This window comes from Numenius arquata, chromosome 8 (assembly GCF_964106895.1).
Source record: "Numenius arquata chromosome 8, bNumArq3.hap1.1, whole genome shotgun sequence".
Classification (NCBI taxonomy): Eukaryota; Metazoa; Chordata; class Aves; order Charadriiformes; family Scolopacidae; genus Numenius; species Numenius arquata.
The window spans coordinates 20,622,396-20,645,278 of record NC_133583.1 but is presented as its reverse complement, the minus strand read 5'-3'; the positions used below and the strand labels follow the sequence as shown (position 1 = coordinate 20,645,278).

The following is a 22,883-nucleotide window of genomic DNA, read 5'->3' as shown; positions in this document are numbered from 1 at the left end:
CGTATGTTAGTATTCTTCTGAGAGACCTATCCATAAGGAAACACTTCCATTCAGAGAAGGAGAACATGCATCCATCCAGAGAAGCCCTAAAGTATATTTACAGGACAACAAAATATCTAAATGAACAAAAGTATGCCAAAAAAAAGAAAATCGGAAGTAGATAGCCAGTCTCTTTGACTCAGTTACGTGCATTTTTCATATACCTTTAAAGTAAATTCATGCATGTTTTCATAGAAATATGTGTGATGTTTCAGTATGAAGAATCAATAGTGGAAATCATTTCTCTGGTGTCTATGTTTGAACCCTCTGTTTTGAGAGAGGGTGCAAAAAAGTAAAAAATGTCTTTAGTACTGCAAAGTTTTTGTCAGTTTGGATGAGTTTTTATGGGAGTATCACAAGGGAGATCTGTCAGTTATCTGAAAAAAACCACTGCTAACGTAGATTCTTAATAAGTGTTTAGGAAGGCTTTTGTTGAGTGCTGTGCCTGTCTGTCCAATAATGACTTAATAGAAAATAAGCCAAAATAAAGCTAATCTAATATACAGCATGAGTGTATGACAGTGGAGACTGGTCTTGTTAGGATTTGAATGATCAATCTAGTCTTGAGAGAGTCTAGAGTTTATTCCTAATCCTACTGTCATCCTGTTACGTATATAAAGTGAGGGGATGCTCTACCTTCTTCCGTATCTCCAGAAGTGCATTAGACATCAGAGGATTCTTGCAAATCCTCCAGCTCCCCAAGGATGCTACAGACATCCTCATCTTCTTCCATCAACTCTTCTTTAGTTGGCTTCCTGAGAAATGTAGTACAAGTGTATGAATTTATTTGGATGGGCCACAACACATGGTGCATCAAAACGCACTCAACTCCAGGTCCATCCAACAGTGGATCTAATTTGACCTGCATCTAAGTTCATCACTCTCCAGTAGACACCATGGAACCCTTTTTGAATCTGTTGGCCCATTTGCTTTTTTTCATTATCATTCCACAGATGTGAAACGGATGTCAAAATCAAAGTCACTGAATAAACAAAGTGAGAAAAAAATCATAGGGGCTTTTTGGCAGGAAAGAAACAATACATCTACTGAAGGTATTTCTACAACTAAGAGCAGAAAGGAAACTAAGAAAATGGATGTTAGCAAAGAAATATAATCAATGTTCATTTTGTTTTAAATAGTGTAAAAGAATAATAATTTATCTGTGAATTAAGTGGACATAGTTATGCAGAAGAACTAAATGCTACCTCTTAGACTAGAAGAAGCACTGAAAGGATGTAATTTGCTTTTTTTGTGCTTGTAGTTGTTTACACTCACCACAACCAGAAAGACATCCTGACAGAAATGCCAACAGGCAACACTCCTCCTATAGCCATCAGGAAGAAAAGAATGCACATTTAGAGGCCATCTCTTCATAAAGATCACGATTACCTGAGCACCTGTTTGTCACCTTTACACTGTGACAATTTGAATTTTCTCTAATGATGAGCGCTCCTGACTCAACAGTCAAGACACACAACCCCAAAGCTGAAGATCCGTATTTAATTACTTACGACAGAACCTTGGGAATTTGCCCAAACCCAGTTTTCACCCTCTTTCATTTTTGCTCTGTGGATGCACTAGAGAGACCTGATTGTCCTACTTTCAGTTAACTGCCTTCCCACATTTTTTTCTAAAACTCATGGCTGCATCTCTTTCTCCAGAAAAAAACGCATTCATTTGTAGATGGAAATAGGGAGAAAAGACTGTTTATCTTGAATGAAGACAAAATCAAAATCTTCTGAGATAAAAATGTTCTTAAAAGATTCTTTTAAGAAAAAAAAGGTTTTTCTTAATTATTCATCTCTTTTTCTTTAAAGCATCATGTAAAACATTCGCATCTGATATAGCAAAAGTATGTAATCTGTCTTTCAGAGCTGCTCTCTTCTGCAAGCTCACACAAATACTTGATCTTAGATCAAGTAGAGAGCACGAAAGTGCTAGAAAACATGCTACTTCACTGCAATGAAAAAGGCAAAATAGTTCAAATAATTTTTTTTAGCAATACAGGACAATGTTTACTAGATATCCTAATCTATACTATATGTAGCACCGCGATTCAGTGCACATATTTAGTATATTAAAAAATGCCATGGATTGTTGTAGTTAGCAACAGTTGAGGTTTTTTTAAAATAAAAATTTATATATTTCTAAGATGTCATTCATAGCAGACAACACATACATTTGAATATTTAACAGATGCTTAGGCCCTTACTACTAAAAATAAATCCAGAACCACATTTTTCATTACCTAATAGGAAAGAAAAGAAATGCTTTTTAATCATGATGTACATGGTATATGGTAGTACCAGACAAGGAAAGATTATTTTTTTTATCAAATGATACTTTGTACTTTAGACTCAACGATTAAATTGATTCTGTTAGTGCAGAAGTGGCAGCAACAATATATTTTTTGACAAAATGAAACAGTATGTTATAGAAAGCCTTCACACCATTTTGCTAGCCATTGCCACAGCTGGCATTTTCCAAGTAGCACTATTTTATGAGCCATCATCACTGAAGTAGAAAAGAATGTCCAATCACAGTAGCCTTGAAAAAAGTATTCCTATTTTTGCATATTACCATTAAATATATTTTCACTTTATCACTCTGCTATACACACACACCTTTGTTCAGGTCACCCATTTTACTATTTCATGTGTTCCTCCTTTGAAAACAGTAAAGCAATGAATAAGCACCATCATTCAACACACACAGACTCTCTGTGGCTTTCCTTGTAACACCATCTTGCCTTGATCAAAGATTAAGCATTTATTTTCTAGACCCTGTGGGTGTTTACTTTTAGCATACCTGGGTTTGGATTCTGTTAAGTCCTCTGAACCAGAGAATTTGTCCACGTCGAAGTTCTCTCTCTGCGTGATCGATTTCTTCAACATCTTCATTGAGTTCTTCTTCAGGGACCTCCTCCTTCTCCGTGAGCCTCCCTGCCTCCTTTAAAAACTTTAGCCTACTTGTTGGGATGGTTGCAATGACCTAAAATTACAAAAAAGTACTGAAAACATAAACCTCATTCAATAACAATCATATAATAATCTGCTAATTACAAAAGAACACTGATACTTTAATGAGATCTATAAACTTTTAGAAAAACTAAGATAAGCATATTCATTATAGTACTTTACATTTATGTAACTCTGTTTTAGTCCAAAACCACTTAGTTTACTGTGTAAACAGCCAGCATTACTTGCATCGTTAAATCACATTGGCAATAGACAGCTATGGAGCAAGTTTTAGGCTGGAAAAAATGTCCTTTCTCAAAAAACTGAAAGAGGATGTATTTTGAATGTAATGATTTTTAAAAAAAACTTAGCAAGACTGGTATTTCTGCAATTAGATTTTTGGGTATTTTTAATGATTTTTAATTTTTACATTTTATTTTTGGGTTAATTTTTAATGATTTCTATTATCATTTATACAACGATAATAATCCAATGTATGATAATGTCAGCTGAAAATTAGTTGCATCTCATGCTTATAAATCTTCTCACACTACATTGGTTCATGTATTCAGCTTCCCTTTGTTTCAGCAAATTGAAATTATTTTCTTGACATTTATCAAAACTGGGGTTTGACTGTCTCCCTGTTTGACTTCTTAGAGGGCTCCCTCTTACTCTGTGTCCTTATTACTAATAAATTCTGATTACCTCAGCCCCTCTTATTATGTTTGTCCACCAAAATGGTCCTTGGAAGTAATTAGTACAGGAGGTGGCTAATAATCTTAAAAATTTGCAAATACTGTAGTCACACAATGTTATAACACAATTACTTTGAATACATTTCAGTGTTACCCTCTTGGGCAGTCATTTTCTCTTCGTTCTCATTTTTTTTGTCAGCTTGAATAAAAATATGAGTAGATGGCTATTTAAACAAGATATTACCTGGAACATATTGAATGCTTAAAAAAACCCCAGTCTCCTATAAAGTTAACTATTAGACCCATTTAGCAAAAAAGCGCTGCAATTTTCTTTTTTGTTTGTCTTTGTTTCAGCACTGAGCAATCACCTCTCTGAAGCCCAAATGAGTGAAAGATGGAGATAGAATCAGAGAGCTGCAGGAAGGCTGGTGAGTATATATCTTACAGTTTTGGTAAACTGGAATGGAATGGATACAGTGAAGACGCGTGAAAAGGTACCAAATATTTTCCGGATGAAAATAAAGTGGTTTGCTGAGGGTCTCCTTGAACTTCACGATCCACAACTCTACTTTTATTATATTATTTTTAAATACAAATGAGGAAATGTCAAAAAAAACCCCAGTTTCTACATTACTACAGAACCTTTTTAAAATGCGTTTTGGGGTTTGAAAAAAATGATGTAAACTTGGGAAATTAATGGATTTGTATGATGTGAGCAAAGACAAAACAGGAGAAAAAAAGAAAAGGTAAGTGCTAATCATTTACATACTTACTGAAACTGTGTCAGCTTCCCAGCTTTCAAAACACTATAATGCCAGCGCTCTACAGACAGAAGCTACTTGAGATTGTTTGGTTTATGATTAAACTGATGGTGAAGAAGTACTTGTAAGACAGTACACAGAGAAACAACTGCTTTTGGTAGTGATTCTGTGTGATAGAACATACCTCTCCTTCGTGACCCCTCTCAGCCAGGCTGATAGATTCTGCTCTAATTCTTTTCTTAGGATGTTTAGATGTCTTTTTGTTTGTTCATTTGTTTTCCGTATCTGCAGACACCTGCCCAGTTCAGGTAATGGCAGACTCAATAGACTGGATGTACATGAAGGGACTAAATATTATTTCCAAGAAAACTATCATGGTTTTCAAAAGTGATCAATGATTGTGGGAATGTAACATGAAATATTTTAGAAAGACCTGGTTTTCACAAGTGATGAGGGCCACTGTCCCTCATCGGGGACAGAAATGTGTCCCTCAAAGCATCTCAGATTGGCTTCCTAGAAATTACACCTTAAATCACTTTTAAAAATGCCAACTTTAACATCTAAACTTGAAAATCTTGATTGGCTTTAGTGGTTCACAAGAACAGCAGGTTCAGGAGACTGTGATAATAGGAAGGGATAACAAATTTGGTTTGTGCTGAACTAGAATTAGTCATAGCAGGAGAGAAAAGGCTGTGAAGGAAGAGAAGCACCTCTTCTAAAGGAAAAAATGTCTCTCTTACTGTAGAGCTCCATGAAGCGAAGACTTGCCACAGAATATATAGCATGTAAATATGCAAGTAATGCATTTTTTAGGTCGTGTTTTTCTTTTCTGATCACTAAGTACTGACTACAGGAGAAAGATTTTTTTTCCTCTGTATTTGCTTTACATAAAATTGCAGTCTTTCAGTAATAAAATTGTTGAGGTATTCCAATACCAGTTTTATTCTAATGGCTAAGCTCTCGCAATAAGGCTTGGACAACTATGCCCACCTTTAAATTGAAAACAGATGCTGGTATTATGCTTAGTTTTCAGTGGTTATGTAATAACCACATGTAACAAAATTTAGAAGCCAAATAGTACATTGATCAAAGGCTGTGGGAAAGGCTTCACAGCTGAATGATCTAATAAAACTGCTAGGATTTCTCTCCCTTTCCCTGCTTTTCTTCCCCCTCCTCCCAAAGTTGGTATTTTCCAATCAGTTGGAAACAAATATTTTCCTTCCAAGATTTACCAAACTGATTTTAGGTTTTCTCCCTGCAAGGTCATAAATCAAGTCCCATCTTTAGGTAATACTTTCATTAGAACAATCAAATAGTGGCGGTTTCCAGCAACATATGCATTACAAGCTGTCATGACTCTGAGCTTATTTTTTCAAAAAAATCGGAGGCCCAACTGTCCAAAAAGCGAATTTTTTCCATAAGAGAACAAATAATCAGTTTTGAAAGCTTGCACTACAATTCCATCAGAACCATTTCAGTATTCAATTACAGTTGGCAATTTCTTGCCTGTTTCTTCATAGTGGCAAACTAGTTGATCTGTATGTATCTTTACATCTGAGAGGCAAGATATAACCATGTTTTTCACATTTACTGTGTCAGGTGGCATCAACTTAAATACATTAATAATGCATTCAAAGATGAAAAAATTAACATTAACTTTGCAATATGTGTTTGTACATAAAATAGTATTTTAACAATACTGATTGTATGTGTATTGTTACTTCCAAACAATTACATAACTTACTTAATTATCTCACTGACACTTGGTTTTACATCTATATATAATTTTATATTAGGTAATGATGATACAGATTGTAGCAGAATTTTTAAATAACATGTGAGTTAAACCACTTTTCTGCAACTATTATAGGAAAATATCCTTTTTCTTGTATCCTTTGTGCAGAGAAGTAGGTGGGTGGAGGACCGGGATCACTGGGGGTGTCTATGAAATGCTCCGGGCTTAGTCCTATGGCAGTACCAAGGCTACCATGGATTGACAGAATGGCAGTTTCAGCAAGGGAATGAGTGGTCTGACAGAGAACTGGAACTTATTTTCACTTTCAAAAATGGGAACACACACATTGGGTACTCTATTGCAGGGAAGGTTACAATGCATTTGCCCTGACTATACTTTTTTGTGACTAGAAAACTAGGTTATGAATCAAGCGTCTTTCATGAAAAAGCCTAACTGAAGAAGACCTTGGTGATAGCATACCCTGCTTAGGGAAAGAAAAGATATGAAAATTAACAAAAATCAAAAGTAACAGTGGGATAAATTAGCCTTACTACTATGCCTATTCTTGAAGTACTTAGAGAGCACCCTGTATTTCAGTGTGTGCTAAATATGACATTGTGAGATATCAAGGAAACAACAGTATAACAGGATTATGAACAATATCAGATCTTTGATTGGTTTAGAAAAACAAAAGAATGAAATCTGCTTATTCCTGAATGCTTACCTGACCCCATACAAGTTCTCCTAATCCAATAAATACACACCACATCCACTGATCAAGCTGCAGGGGAGAACAGCTAAATGGTTTTCCTCCAAACTGGACAATTACTATCTACAAAGAAAAGCAGAGAAGAAAGGGCTTAAATATATTCTGGGGAAAAAAAAAAAACAAAACCAAAACATTCCCCACAAAACCCCCTAAGCCCAACAAAAAAAAAACCAACAACTTTTAGTCATATTCCACTTGAGATTTTACTTTGTCTTTCTACATATTACAGCTCTGCTGGTTCAATTCCAATACATTTTACCAGTAGAAGAGTCAAATGTATTATTAACAATGTATTGATTCGTGGACTGAATCTAAAGAGTGCCCAAAATCAAAATACTATCTTATATTCCAAATACATCATTTGACACTCTTAGGTGGCACTAAGTCAAGCTGCTCGAAGTACATTTTTGGAACCCATCCAGCAAAAGCTGCACAATCTTGGTCATTAAAAATCAAACAACATAAATTTATGCCCCCGGAGTTAAAGGTCCGAAAAAGCCATACTGGTTCAGACCAAGGCTTCCTTAGCCTCATATCTAACAACAGTCATACATGAATGCCCAGGAAGAAAGAAACCAGGACTGTCCCCATGTATCCTCCCAGCTTCTGAGTATTCTCAGCTGGGGACATGTTGACCCTGATGTAGTTTATTTTGGAATGTCCATTGCATGAGACATTTTTCCCTCTAATTAACATTTTATTGTACACCTACAGACGTGTTATCATGGTTAGACTGATAATATACCAAAATCTAGTCCTGTTGGAAAAAGAGGGTGGGAAAAGTACACAGCTTGCAGCAGGATAACCAACACACACAGAGTGAACAAGTTTCTAAGCCTGCTTAGAGTGAGAAGGTTTTGCTAACTGAAATCAGCTATTATTCATATTTTTGGATAGTAGTACTACTACTATATTTTTGGATAAATAGATAGGGACCTGAAATCCAGAGATTTTAAACTGTCAAAGGCTGCAAAACAGAAGTTGAAAGTAATTTGTCCAGTCTAAGATACAAAATAACACTAATACATAAAGGGTTGCTTTCCTATGTGAGTGAATAAACACAAACTAAGAACATAAACTCATTCCATGTGAAGTGCAAATACACAGGAAGAAGGAATAGGACAGAAAATGGAAGGCCATGGATAGGAAGTGGGAAAATGATTGTAGACAGTAAGGAAAAAGGAGAATGCAAAACAAAAATTGTGACTATGATGCTAAAATTATAAGAAAGAAATTACAACTCCACATTGAGAAATTTCTAAATGCTATATGGGAGGTATGGTATATTTTAACCCATCTCCCTGCACTGTGAAAATTATTTTTTTATCCTAAAAGCAGAGAAAGGAATTGAAAAAGTAAAAGACAGCTATTGCTTGTCTGGGGACAGGAGTGGTGACTACCCTTTTATTTCTCATCTCACAGAAGCACTCTCTTAATGCATCTTGAGGATGCATTGTAATAGTCTCTATATTTTTTACTTTGAAAATTTGGCCACTGATGCTGGCTTTTTGGAAGGGTTTAGAAAGAGAAGTAAACTAAACTAAACTAACTTTGATGGAAATATTAATGGAAATATTGCACTCAAAGATGAAGTATCAAAGCCAATTAGTCTGTACTTCACAAAGTGTAGTAAATACGTATGGACTAAGATTTTTTTAAATATGAAGTAAAACCACTTCTGTAATCTCCCATATCCATCTATGTAATCCAAATTCCTGGAGACAACAATTTTTTCTTTAGAATAAAATGCTTGGCTCACACATCCAGCTATTAAAACACGAAGCCAAAATAATAAACACTTTCCTGACATTGCTTCAGCAAGCAACATTATGCAAAGCTACAGTCCCACAACGTAATAAACAAAGTGGAAAATTAATAGAAAGATGGACCTTCTGCTGTCCCAAGAAAAATTACCTGATTTTTGACACAGAACTGGAACTTCTTTTCACTTTCAAAAATGTGCCATGGCTGAACACACACACGCTACATTGGGTACTCTATTGCAGGGAAGGTTACAGTGCATTTGCGCTTACTTAAAAGTGAGTAGGAGTCACAGCCTAAGTACTCCCATGCTACAATGTCCTTTTTGATACACACACAGAAAAAAAAAACCTTGACATAAATTTCTGACGCATAGTTACTAATTCTTGTCCAAATCATTACCTGAATAGCAAAGGTACCCAGTACAATAGTGCAAAAAATAGGATTTCTGAAGATGCCATCAAAGACATTTCTTTCGCCATGGATTTTCCGTGCGTTGATTTCATTGAAAAGCTGCATCATGACAAAGGTGTTGAAGATAATGGTGTAATGCTCTGAAGGAGGAGAGTGAAGCGGTGCATTCCTCCCGCTGTCAATCTTAAACATTTTCTCACCTAGGTATAAGACAAAAATAAAGGTTTCCACTAGAATAAATTAATCAAACTTTAATTTATATTTCCCTTGTTTGCTGTAGTTAATTGCCTCCTGTGCTCTGCTTTATTGGCTTGCTTTTTGCACTTACAATAACATAGGTAGAAGTTGTAACACCAGTGAGCAAAAGACATAAACTTCCTGAGCAAGAAGATTCTCAGATGATGATTTTTATCTCATAACTCAGTATACTTATGCAAATAGTTTTCAGTAGTACTTTTCCTCTAACCAAGCAGTAATTATTCTAAGTCAGTTCTTTCTGATGTACCAAGCACTCGAGACCACTGAGAGTATGTCTGCGATTTCCTACAAGAGCAACCACTCTTCGGCAGGTTTTACCCATTTGCTAATCCAGTACGGCATAACTTTTGACAAGTATTCAAGGATATTAATGATAAAAAACACAGCCATTCCTGGTTTAAAATAGATTTGGGTTTGATCATTCTGCTTTGAAAGCATACCATCAGGCATTACTCTTTAATTTGATAATTTGACTATCACTTTTAGATTTGACCAATAAAAAAAGCAAGAGACAACTTATGATGAGTAACTGTGAAAATGAGGTTAGTTTTGAAAAGCTACCTGCACCTGAGGGACCTCTTTCTTATAGAATCATAGAATGGTTTGGGTTGGAATGGACCTTTAAAGGTCATCTAGTCCAATCCGCCTGCCATGGGCAAGGACATCTTTCAGTAGAACATGTTGCTCAAAGCCCCATCCAGCCCAACCTTGGACACTTCCAACGATGAAGCATCCACAGCTTCTCTGGGCAACCCGTTCCTGTGTCTCACCACTCTCACTGTAAAAAAGTGTCTTCCTTATGTCCAAACCTACCGTCTTTCAGTTTAAAAACTGCTGCCCCTTGTCCTGTCACTACAGGCCTTGGCAAAGAGACTCTGTCTTTTGTATCAGCTCTCTTTTTATATTGAAAGGCTGCAGTAAGGTCTCCCCAGAGATCTCTCTTCTCCAGTCGGAACAACACTAACTCTCTCAGCCTGTCATCACAGGAGAACTGTTCCAGCTCTCTGATCAGTTTTGTGGCTACTCCTCTGGACCTGCTCTAACAGCTCTGTGTCTTTCTTGTACTGGGGGCTCCAGAGCTGGACAAAGAACTCCAGGTGGGGTCTCACCAGAGTGGAATAGAGGGCGAGAATCCCCTCTTTCCACCTAGCGGCGACACTTCATTTTATGCAGCCCAGGATACGATTGGCTTTCTGGGCTGCAGGTGCACATTGCCAGGACATGTCCAATTTTTCTTCCATTTTCTTACACACAAAGTTTACAGTTAACATACAGTTACTGAAAGAGGCATTTTCTTAAAGTAAGGACAGGGCATTCACATGAAAATGTAAATAATGAATGAAATAAGAGTGAAGAAGATTATCACAATACTACTCATTTCCATAACCAGTGTTTTGTTAATAAAAGCAAATTAAAACATTTTTCTGCTATCCCACTAGCATTATATTCAGAATTTCTGAAGAAAGAAGAAGGGTTTCCTCAGGTTTTCTCCTGAGGTCATTAATTCCATCAACTAAGTTAACAGCGTTTTTTTGCCTTGGGATATTTGAGCAGTTCGTGTTCAAGTCACTGGGAATAATGAGCATGTTTCCATAGAAAGAATTTGGCTTACAGTCTTTTGACAGTGCCCCTCACTACAGGAAGGACACTGAGCTGCTGGAGCGTGTCCAGAGGAGAGCCACCAAGCTGGTGAGGGGTCTAGAGAACAAGTCATATGAGGAGAGGCTGAGGGAACTGGGCATGTTTAGTTTGGAGAAGAGGAGGCTGAGGGGGGACCTCATTGCCCTCTACAACTACCTGAAAGGAGGTTGTAGAGAGGTGGGTGTTGGCCTCTTCTCCCAAGGGAATAATGACAGGACCAGAGGAAATGGTCTGAAGTTGCGGCAGGGGAGGATTAGATTAGATATCAGGAAGAATTACTTTACTGAGACAGTGGTCAGGCACTGGAACAGCCTGCCCAGGGAGGTGGTGGAGTCGCCATCCCTGGAGGTATTTAAGAAACGTGTAGACATGGCACTTCAGGGCATGCTCTAGTGCCCGAGATTGTTGGGTTGTGTCTGTTTGTGGGTGGCTGTGGTGTGTGGTGTTTTGTGGGTTTTTGTTGGGTTTTTTCTTTTTGGTTTTTTTTTTTTTTGGACTTGATGATCTCAAAGGTCCCTTCCAACGATGAAGATTCTGTGATTGTGTGACAGAAAGTAGATTATGATATCACAAATATATCAGTAACACAATATGAGGCCACAAAACTTAGAATGTGATACAGCAGAGATTTTTAACAAGATTATACATCTCCAGAGAGATAATTAACTATTGGAAAACATTCCCCTTACTACATATAAACAATAAAGGAAAAAATTAATGAAAGCAAACAGATATCATCAGTTTATCTTTTATAGATATACACACACACAACTATATATATACACACACAGTACATCTACTTGCTTTCATTCAATACATACACAAATACAACTATATGAATAATACTTTCTTTAGTGAGAGTACCTGTCCGTAATGTCTGTTATTGCATTCCATCACTTAATTGGCAAAGCAGGACATGCTGCTAATTGCAGAACGTCAGTGGTTAAACCCATAACTAATTTTTATTTCCAAACACGTTCCAAAAGGCGTTATAGTACATCAGCTTTAAATTTATTATGCCTAGCTGCTGAGGTTAAGATTTTTTTTTATTCTAGTTTCACAGAACTAGATAGTGACTTCTGGTTTTCTGATGTGCCTGATGTCTCAAAGGCATTACTGTATGTTCAAACACAATGTATTTATTGCCACATCATAGAAAAAAATTGAAAAATTTCATATACTAGTCTCTACAGAAACCTACTACCAAAAAAAATAATGCAGTGTTAGTTTATCAAAATATAAATAATTCTCATTAATTTGGAATTTATTTACCGAAACACTGAGTTTAAAACATCATCTCACTGCAAAGTTAAGCCTCGTAGATTTTAGAAAGGAGAAGACTATTTCTTAGGCTTATCAGAAAATTGGTTGGGCTGCGTCCTTCAAAGTATGTGTGGGTTTTCCAGAGACAAAAAGAAGTAATTAGAATAGGGTGAAAACGCTTGGTTTTCTTTTCATCAGGGCTCAGCATAAACCGTAAAACTCATCAAAAAGCCATTAAAACTTCCCCTAAAGTTCACAGAAGTTCTTGTTCCAAGATTTGTATCACATGAATTACCAAGACCTTTTACACCTATTTTAGAGAATCTGAAATTACAATTTCCATAGACTCAGTAGGCATTCTGAAGATACACTGTAAGCCTAACAATATTACAGACCATCTCTCTTCAAAACCTGGCAATTATTTTGGTTTAAATAGCTCCAGTGTAAACAGACCATCACCTCCTTTGAGCATTCCAAATAAGCTGCCAGTTGTTGGTGAGGTGGAACAAGACTTTCATAATGGAGCTCAAAAAACTCCTAAGAATCACAAATTTACATTTACAGCTTATATGGAAGTCTGTATATAAAGAAAAATTCTGAAAGACAAGACATGTAATTTAACAGCAATGACACAGTGACAAGAACACAATACCCAATTGATAAAATTATCAGTCCTTTGAGCAAGTTCACTTATTATTGTGAAGCAATAGAATCTATTATTAGCCCCTGCTGTTGCCTGCAGCAAGAAACATTCCTCCTCCTCCCCTCCCCTCTCCAAAATACAACCTATAAAAAGCATCCATCACTAGCAAGGCCTGAGGAAGAGTCCAGTAATCTAATAAATCAGATTTTTTCCCCTTTTAATATCCATTCTAGATATTAAATGTCAAAACAGAGTGTTATTTGTATCATTTAATACTGATTACTTGCTTATTTCTACTGCTTAAGATCAACATTATTTCTTGACTATGGCAAACATTTTGCTCCAGATTAGAGCATCTCCAGATATTAGTAAAATTGACCTTCATTTTTGTTGTGGGTTGTTTTTTTTTAAATTTGTTGTTACATGCCTACTAAAGATGACAAGTCTCAAAATGAAATTTCAGTATAGAAGCAGCAGCGTAGATACTCCAATTAAAACGTAACCTACATTTCAACAAACTTTTGCCAAAGCACAAACCTATATTTTTTTAGGAGGCAAAAAAGCTCACTGAGGCCTTTCCCAATGTAAGCAACGTGAAAAGTGACTAAATCCCTCAATTACATCTGTTCTGTTTCTGATCCCATTAAACACCTTTGTTCTGCCAGCTGTTTAACTATGACAGACTTGACAAATGTGCATTAAGTGGTTACATTTAAAGCATTTAGACATGTCAGGCTACAAGATCTAGATGCTTCTAAACTAACCAACAAGCCTGATAAACTTCCTTACCGACAAAAAGAAGCGTAAATATGAGAGTAAGCTGATAAACAGCATGGCCCAGAATGTTCTTCATCATGGTACGGGATATAAGAGGTTTGTTCCTGCCATATGGCTTCCTTAGCAGCAGAGCCTCTGTTGGCGGCTCGGTGGCCAAAGCAAGTGAGGCAAAGGTGTCCATAATTAGATTGACCCACAACATCTGTACGGCTTTTAGAGGAGAGTCCTGTGGAGACAAATTAGAAAGTTACCTACTTCCTAGAAAAATAATTGTTGTCAGATCATTTACTGTAATTTAATTTCTTCCCGTGTGACTGCAAGCAGTGCTGAAGACAGGAGCCTGAAACACATGGACCTTTGGGCTGACCTACCATGACCGTTCTTATATTTCTTACACAAGACCAGAATCACAGGAAACACAGTGATCTGAGCAAAGACAAGTTCTCTGCAGTCATTTAAATCAGGAATATTTACAATCACACAATTCTTATAAAGCATAACATTAACACTTAATAATACATTTTACAATACCCTCTGTTACTTCATGCATCACGCTTAAATTTTCAGCTGAATTTAGGTAACTAGAAAATGTAAGTGGGAGTTTCTGTCCTGGAAGAAAAATTATACTGAAACAATTTTAAAAGTAATGTTTCATTTTAATTTAACCTAGCTATCTGTTTTTTTTTCAGAAGCAGCTTGAAATGATTAAAAATTTATTAAATAATTACTGAGACATTTTAGTACATCTTAATTAAGACCTTTTAAAAACAGTAGTGATGAAAAAATGCCTGATATTTGAATTAAAAAATTATTCTGAAAATATTAAACTATACCAAATGTGCAAAAGTAAAAAAAATCTTTACTACTGGGTAACAGGATACCATATTTGAAACTACAGAACTGGAAAGAAAAAATCCCAGCCTTACTGCTTGTCAGGATGAAGTATTTATTTTCTGAAGCATATCGCCAACCGCTAGAAGGAGCTCTTTCCTCACTTAATTCAAGAAAGAGTCTATGGTCATATTACAGAGGACTTTACATCACAGTTGTTTGGGTTGTTTTTTTTTTTTAAAAAAGGTAAATAAATTAAAGCAAACTAACACAGATCTCAGGAGAACTCTGTATGACTATTATAAAGTTTTGATTTGTAATTCATTGGGGCAGCTACAACGATGGATGCAATTGCTTCAAGGGGCTGTATCAGGAAAAATGAAGTAGGTTCTTTTCTTGTATCTACCAACATCCTGTGCCTTTAGACTGAATACAAAAAGGGCAGCATTAGTAAGGTCTCCTTCCTGGTTCAAATAGATGGATTTTATTAGGGAAACAGAATCTCAAAAGGAATAAGGTATCAGTATGACAAATTTTATAATGGAAGGGAGTTAATCTGAAGTGTGAAAGCTGGAATGTCACAGTACTATTTTTATGCATTACATTACCATGGTGCTGCAGTAGTGAAGCAAAGAAATTTATGGAACAGCACCCAAGCCAAATCAAAGCCAATAAAACCACCTTATGAACTCTGCCCTTTTCTTCAAAGGGTTAAATGTTCACTTTTAATTAAATATTATCAAATAATGAGGGCCAGCATCCCAAGGACATATGGAGAACAAGGGTGAGCAGTTTGGTCTCTTGTGGATTTGGTTTATATTCCGTGTCTCCCTTAAGAAAAAATATTATTTCCTCTTGAAAACATATTTTTAACACCCTTACATTTACACAAATTTTGATATATTTATAGAAATTATTCAATTTTGGCTTATTCAAAGGGATGGAGGAAAGCAACCTACTGTTTTCTAAGTCTTACAGGTTGGCTACATCAAGGAAGGGAGGAAGATTAGCATTAATAGATTCTTGACCTCTTAGTTATGGGTTGCGTTAATTTGGCTTATCTGGAGAGTTCAGCTCACCCATTTGATACGCAGCTGCAGAAACAAGAAACATCTTTGTCTTTAGAGGTGGCTAAAAACCTAAAAGCAATCAGGACAAACTTTGTTCCAAATTGAGACCTCATTTATTTTTATTAATACTAATGGCTCAAACAAGGAGAGTGCTTGCACTAAAAGCAGTTTGTTGCTAGGGCTCAGAGACCCTAGACTTGGACACAGTATATACAGAAAAAGGAAAACATGTTTTCTACTGAAGAATTTTTCTTACTGTATTTTTACCTATCTAGTTAATAAGTTCTCTTGAGAAACATTCTCTACTTTGAGATGTTAGCTGGATTTCTGCTTCATACACTGACTTCTATGTCAATAAAAGTGTATTTGTCTGCTGTGCTTAAGAAATAGAGTCAAATATTCAAGTGCCTATCAGAGCCTGACATATTCCTAGCATAACAAAAAGTCAGTTTCTTTCAGTCTCTAAATCACACAACTGTAATTGGCAATCATCAGTTTTGGCAACAGCGTGTTCTCACCGTTTCACACTGCCAATCACCTTGGGTGGCTATGGTGCCTCTAATAATTATCTATTATTGGCAGTGCTATACTGTTCAGTCAAGTGTGAAAGCTCATTCTAAGCTGAAGCCAAAACATTAAATACACATTAGGCTGGGCAGGCAGTGGAATGAAATTTCCACTGCAACTCTATCTGATTTCTGATTAGTTGGTGGAAACTGAGGAAAATACATATCGGTTAAGGAGCTTGGTCCTCTGTTGCAGATTTTAGTCACTTATGCAAGTGGGAGGCAAATTCAATGTTCTTTTCACTGCATTTTAGGCACTAAATGACTAGCTAATAATTCTTAATTCACTTTCTGAAAACTTTGTGGATGAAAGCTGTTCAAACAGCAAAGCACCCAAAATCGCCACTTATTTGTCAAATTCCTTTCCACTTGACCTTGGAATAGGTTAGCGTTTGCCTAGAGGTAAAAGGAAAATGTCCCTTAAATCAAGTGATGTTACACTTCATCTTGGAAACACTTAAAAGTACAAATCACCAAAGGCTGGAAATAAACTACAAATCTTTTGTGACATGCAGAGCCTCACAAATTTTAGAGCTTGTTACTTTTGATTTAGATGACAAGCTGTAAGGGAATAAGAAGGTATTTTCACCCCTACCTCTTTACTCCCACTTGTCACAAAACACATGTATGGATTCATAAAAATACGCATTTTTGGTAGATTAACTTTACATACATTAATGCAAAAAAACATTAGCCCTCGCTTCTGCTGCTAGATCACACTAATTGTATGGAAGGGGCATCCTCAGTTCTATTTCCATGCCTCTAAGTCTTCCCAAAACAAAGCTAAACAGTAGATACTTTGATTTTATATTACAGCTTTTTCAAATTTGCCAATGCTATTATTTTAGGATTTTCCAAATACAGTTCTGCAGTAAAACATTATAACCATGTAAACGACTCTCTCATACATGTAAGTATAGATCATCCTCATTTTTTGAACAAGATCTGTAAAAACAATAAGTGATTCATGCAGTAGTTCATTTCTACAGTGCTTTTTAGTTAACATTTAATTTTCCAAACATAATGTCCTATAGAGTCACTGTTTTCAGTTCTTAATGTCTGCTAAAACATTAAGTCGTTCTCAAAGTACAAGAATAATTTGAATGTAAAATGTTAAAACACCGTCTTTGTCTTATCTTTCTTTAATGCAACCTTTTTGAATAGTCACATTGCCTCAACAGTTGGAGATACAGACAAAATCTGGCAGAGACAAACCTGCTAGCTTTATAGTTCCAGTAAAAAAATGTTACCATTTGCCTGAACTGCATTTTAAAATCTTATTTTGTACACACCCAGATTATTTCTAACAGCTCCAAACATAAACACCTAATATTTTCTTGGTACTGTGTACATATGTTGGGGACAGGAAACAGATGAACCTTCTGGCTTCGTAAGGAATGTATCGAACTCTATACGATACCTAGAAATGTGGAGCAATGACTCATTTCAGTACAAAATTCTCAATAATTGTAGGCAGGACTCCAAAGAAAAAACCCCACTGAGTCCATCAAGAGCTCTGCAAAAACGTTATTCACAGAATGAAGTCAGAATATAAGAGTTTATATCTCATAAATCCACTGGAAAAAGAAAATATTGGTTTAACCTGAGGTAACGGTTGCTAAACAGAAAGGACAATTATGTGCAAACTGGTCAAGATAACCACACCCTGATCATTTTAAAAGCATGTATTGGGCAACACAGAGAGAAGGAAGGAAGAGGTAAATGAATTTGATTAATTGAAAGATAAGGTGAATTAATACAGCTCAGCTGCATTGTGCCACACAAACTGCACTGACATGGGAGTAGCAGAAATAAGAGTTGTGATCTCCTTGGTGGGTGCGATGTACTCACTGCACACAAAATTAAAAGCACCGATGCAGCCATAGATAGAGTGATCCAGCTTTTCATCAGAGACTTCTTTAGGCTTGGTTTTCTTGTATGACCTACATCTCAGAGGGCTTTACATAACTATAGAATCACAACACAACAGCTCATTATTAGTTGAAAATTCAGAACTCTTGGCTTATGCATTGAGCTGCTGTATATTGAAACAGGGCCCAATGTAAGTTAGATCCCTGTGAGGGGCAGCTTAGTTTTGGTGACACTGTATCTGTGATTCCTATCCTGCTTAGAATATGATTTCTGTTACCTTAACATGACTTCGTGCTGGGACCTATGACAGAGAATACTGAATGACCATTTGCATTGGTCCCATTTAGTCTGCATAGTAACTTCTTAATAGCCCACTGCTACTCCTTTATAATCCATATATAACAATGGAGTAGCATGTAGGGTCCCACACACCCTGTACATGTAGCTGAACATCTATTGAAATAGCAAACTGGGATAAAATAGAAATAACAGATATAGTAGATTCTCTAACACCTTGCTGAAGCAGGCTTTGGGTAGATAAATAATAAGATAATACTTGCTTAACATTAACAGAATTAAGCTAAACAGTACAACCCTGAAGCGGAATTGGCAAGGACACTGATTTTATTTATGTATTTGAGAGAAAAAGCAGCAGATCCTTAAAATGACCACTAATGGTCACGGGTTCTACCTATTATTTTTCTTAAGCCTCTCCTGAGGTGCTCTGGACCAAACAAATGAGCTCCTACTTGGCAGTGCATTCTCTGGGTGCTCCTCAGTGGTCTAGTTTCACTCCTAATAGTATTCACACAGTCGGATCCTTTCATTAATATAGAGTTGCTGTGGTTTCACTAGGAGTCCTGCAGTGATATGACCACATACCCATATTTACATGCACACCGATGCAATTAAATGAATAAAATTAAGTCTATTTAGTTGCAAAGCACAAGCCAGCTGTTAAAAAAAAAAGTCAAAACAGAGATTTTATTATCTTTGTACTTCCTTTAAGCATAAACAGTCAAAACACCAAAAAGAGTAGTTAAATGTAAAAGAAGCTTCATACTCTAAGCATCCCAGTATGCTGGTTCTGAACTGCAGAACAGATTTTTTGAGAGGTGACATTAAGCAGCATGAAATAAATGTTACTACCTACATAGAATTTTTCTCATTCTAGATTTGATGAAATACCACTAAAAGGGTAGCCTGTGTAATATTCATTAACCTGAATACTAACTGTAGACTAAAATTACATTGTGTGTGTCAAAGAAAGCCAAACTGGCCACCTAAAAGCAAATTAAAATCCAGTCCAACATGGACCTTCTTTATATTCATTTTGAAGGTCACAGAAAGCTGCAGTGCCTATTGGAAACTATGGATTTTACCTTCATTTGTTTGTTAAGAACTTAAACGTTTGAGTCAAAATCACAATTTAAGACCTGTGCACAGTTTTGCAGATCTCTCTGTGTGCACCTAGCCTGTTGGATGCAAGATTTTTTGGTGTATTCATGCATTTTGTGCTAGAGCTCTTTTCATAGCAACCAGAGGGTACAGTATGTTCTCAAGGGTAATTTTTAGTAAAGCTTATGAGCCGAGTAAACATAGTGCCCTTTCACTGGCTAGAGTATTTGAGTCAAAGCCTAACATAATAATGTTCATTCGTAAGGCAAGATCCTTCTTGAATGAGACAGAACTGAGAGCTACTTGAGATTATCAGCAGTCAGGCCGATGAGTGTAAACAGAGCTACAATGGAAATAACTGCTGCCTCTTTGCTACAATTTCAATCTTAGCTCCTTTCAGACCTCTTCATTTGCATTTTTACTGCCAAATTAAGGGACTGCATAAGAATCTGTTTGGACAGAAATACAGGAATTCTACGAGGTGTACATTAAAACCTGTAAACAGGGACAATAGACTTGAGAAGCTCAGGGATGGTCTTAGCAGACCATGGGGGCAATACAAATGCACTGATCCAAATCCTTCCAGAAACCAATGGAATGACGCAAGGGATGAAGAAAGCTCTGGAACTAGACAGGGCAATATGCTTGCACTGATTATGCACTACACATGCACTTAGACTTGATTTAAAATAGTCTTTGCACTGTTTCAGTAATGTTTAGCCTCTTCAAGAATAAAATAGAAATTCCCTAGTTAACAAATAGAACATATTTCCCTTCGTGCTTTCATAAAGCTGGACACTAACCAAAAAAAAAAAAAAAAAAATCACCTTAAATAAATGTTAGTAGGCAGTGATAGGATGTCTATGAAACAGGGTCTTAGAGAGAAGCACTTGCCTCATTTCCAATTATAGTATTCTTACCACATTGCTTTTAGCACTTTTTTCTATACAGTTTTGTACCACAGATAAAAAGCGGGAGGATTGACCTTCCAGACTTTTAGTCCTTATTCACATACCTTCTGTTACCAGCAAAAAAATCACTTTACAGCTAAACATTTTCTCAATATGCTTGGAAATATTTCCCAAGGGAAAAGGAAAAGTCATCCAACTTCTGCCTCAACGTCAATGGTTCTGTCCTGTAGCACGGGCTCAGTTGTGCCAACAAGGCACCATCAAGACCTGGGGCAGCGTGGTACAGATCTAGCCCTTATAAGCTCAGAATTTTTACTTCTCAGAAAACAAGTGAATTGAGGTTTCCATGCTTCCTTTGCACAGTGTAAAATAGTTATTTAATTTGTTAAGATCACTTCCATTTGGTTCAAAACCAGGCATTTCTGATTTTCCTGAGCACCCCAGCCCTAGCACTAGCCTAATGCTCACTTAGCTCAGAGCAGCTAAACACAGTGGTATCTCCCCAGCTGTTGCATGGTGCAAGCAGAAGCTGGAGCTTCCAGACTCCTTGTATGTAGCAGAATAAAAGGCCTCTAAACGTCAGTCAAGGCTTAGGAGAAGTTTGACCTCATGGTTGTGTAAAGGTACCTGGGTTTCTGGTTTCAAGTATCAATTCCATGATTACAATGTAAGTTTACCCCGGTGCAGAGCTAATGACTTATTCATTGTTTTGCTCAGGTGTGCATGAGGTGAAATTTCCCTGCTGAACCAGGTATGTGCACCTGTGTGATGCACAAAGCAGGGAAGCATCAGCTTTCCCATAGCGTGTGTTCCATCAAAGGAGGCGTTTTGTAACAGCACCTGTCTGCAGCATCTGAAATATACATTATTTTAGGGAGCGACAGCACTGAAAACTGTGTGTTTTGCTATTTTCTAATGAAGGAAAAAAGCCTCATAGTGTACTAAATACATCCTGTTTTCTTCCCAGGGAAAATAAAACTTAATTTTATTATAAAAACAGTAATTTGAAGGGAAAAAAACATGGCTTGCTTTCACATATGCTTTTTAGAAAAGACCTAGACATGTTGCATGTATGCCAGGATTGCGGTGAGGGATTAATGTAGAGGGAGAAAAAGAGATCAAAACCCAACTGTATATGTCATTGAATTGGTTTGTCACTTGCATCTGAAATTAAAAGGAATTGCCTGAAAGCAACAAAATAATTTTATCAGTCAAAAAAAAGCTCCCCTGCTGGGATTACTTCTGTGTGTCAGTACTGCTCTCTTGAAAATAATAATGCCATTCCATAATCCATCAAGAAATATATATTTAATAGTGAAATATTCTGAGAGGAAAAGGCAAAGTCACGTAAGTCACATAACCTCTTCCTTCTCCCAATCTCTGACATTTTCCATCCTATCTTCACAGGCTCTGTCACGACAATAGTATATAATCAAAACCAGGGAGCTGTGTGGAGGCAGCACAAAAATTAGCAGCTCCTAAAAGCAATTTTCTTCCAGGACAAGATGAATTAGTACATTTCCTTGTGTCAACAGCTATTTAACATTTAGCAGCTTGATCCTAACTATACTCTTAATGCTCTGAAGAATTTCAGAAAGCATACTTTCTGTTCTACGAAGTAAGAATCAAGTGTAAGCCACCATTACTTAAAACAAAATGTATCTTGGTAGGATTTGGCCCCATGCTTTAAGCAACACCTGAAGTTTCCCTTACCTGGGTAATGCAGGCTCCAGTGAAAGCCACAATCACAGCCACAATGTTAACAGTGAGCTGGAACTGCAGGAACTTGGAGATGCTATCGTAGACATTACGTCCCCACATTACAGCCTTCACAATGCTACTGAAATTGTCATCTGTTAGGATGATATCTGAGGCTTCCTTTGCCACATCTGTTCCTGCAATACCCTGGAAAAAATGAATGGTGAATAAAATTACCTACTAGAAAGTGCAGAGACAGAATACAAACCTTCATACTCGTTCCAAGTCCACAGTTATACAGAAACTCCCCAGCATAGTAACAGTGACTGCTGAGTATATTCTGCATTTTATATTTGCTAGGAAGTTAGCTAATTTGGCCTATTTTTGAAAGTGGATAAGGACACAGAAAAGGGAATTGATAGACAGCAGTGGAACTCATGTGATGATAGTTTTGAGTGTTTTAAATTATCAGTTTAATGACTACCGATCTTCTAAGTTATTTTTATCATTGATGATATTTTATTAATATACATGAACAGAATTGCTAACAAAAATTAGAATTATTTATCTTAATATATAGTCTAGTATATTAATGTCTTCAGAGTCAGGGTACATTGGGAAGACATCTTTACAATTAGTGATGGATTTTAGCAAACACAGAGATCATTTTTCATACAGAAAAATTGCTATATGTGGCACAAAATTCCACATATAGTCAATATATTAGACAAGATATTGAGAAAGTATCATAACAAGCAATACCAGTGAATCTAACATAGTAAATTAAAGGATTCTGAAGCAATGTAACTCGCCCTTCCCAATAT

The 22,883-nt window shown here is 36.5% G+C and overlaps 1 protein-coding gene across 1 annotated transcript in view; it reads right to left on the bottom strand.

Annotated features, from left to right (window-relative positions):
* The window catches only part of ATP2B2 (ATPase plasma membrane Ca2+ transporting 2), a 425,551-nt gene that overhangs the window by 14,421 nt on the left and 388,247 nt on the right, over nucleotides 1-22,883 (bottom strand). Inside the window, exons 20-24 of the mRNA XM_074152043.1 lie at nucleotides 22,075-22,266; nucleotides 13,726-13,939; nucleotides 9,120-9,331; nucleotides 6,912-7,019; nucleotides 2,848-3,030 (exon numbers count right to left, since the gene is read on the bottom strand). Coding sequence (XP_074008144.1) covers nucleotides 2,848-3,030; nucleotides 6,912-7,019; nucleotides 9,120-9,331; nucleotides 13,726-13,939; nucleotides 22,075-22,266 — 909 coding nt within the window. The remainder of the gene's footprint in view (nucleotides 1-2,847; nucleotides 3,031-6,911; nucleotides 7,020-9,119; nucleotides 9,332-13,725; nucleotides 13,940-22,074; nucleotides 22,267-22,883) is intronic.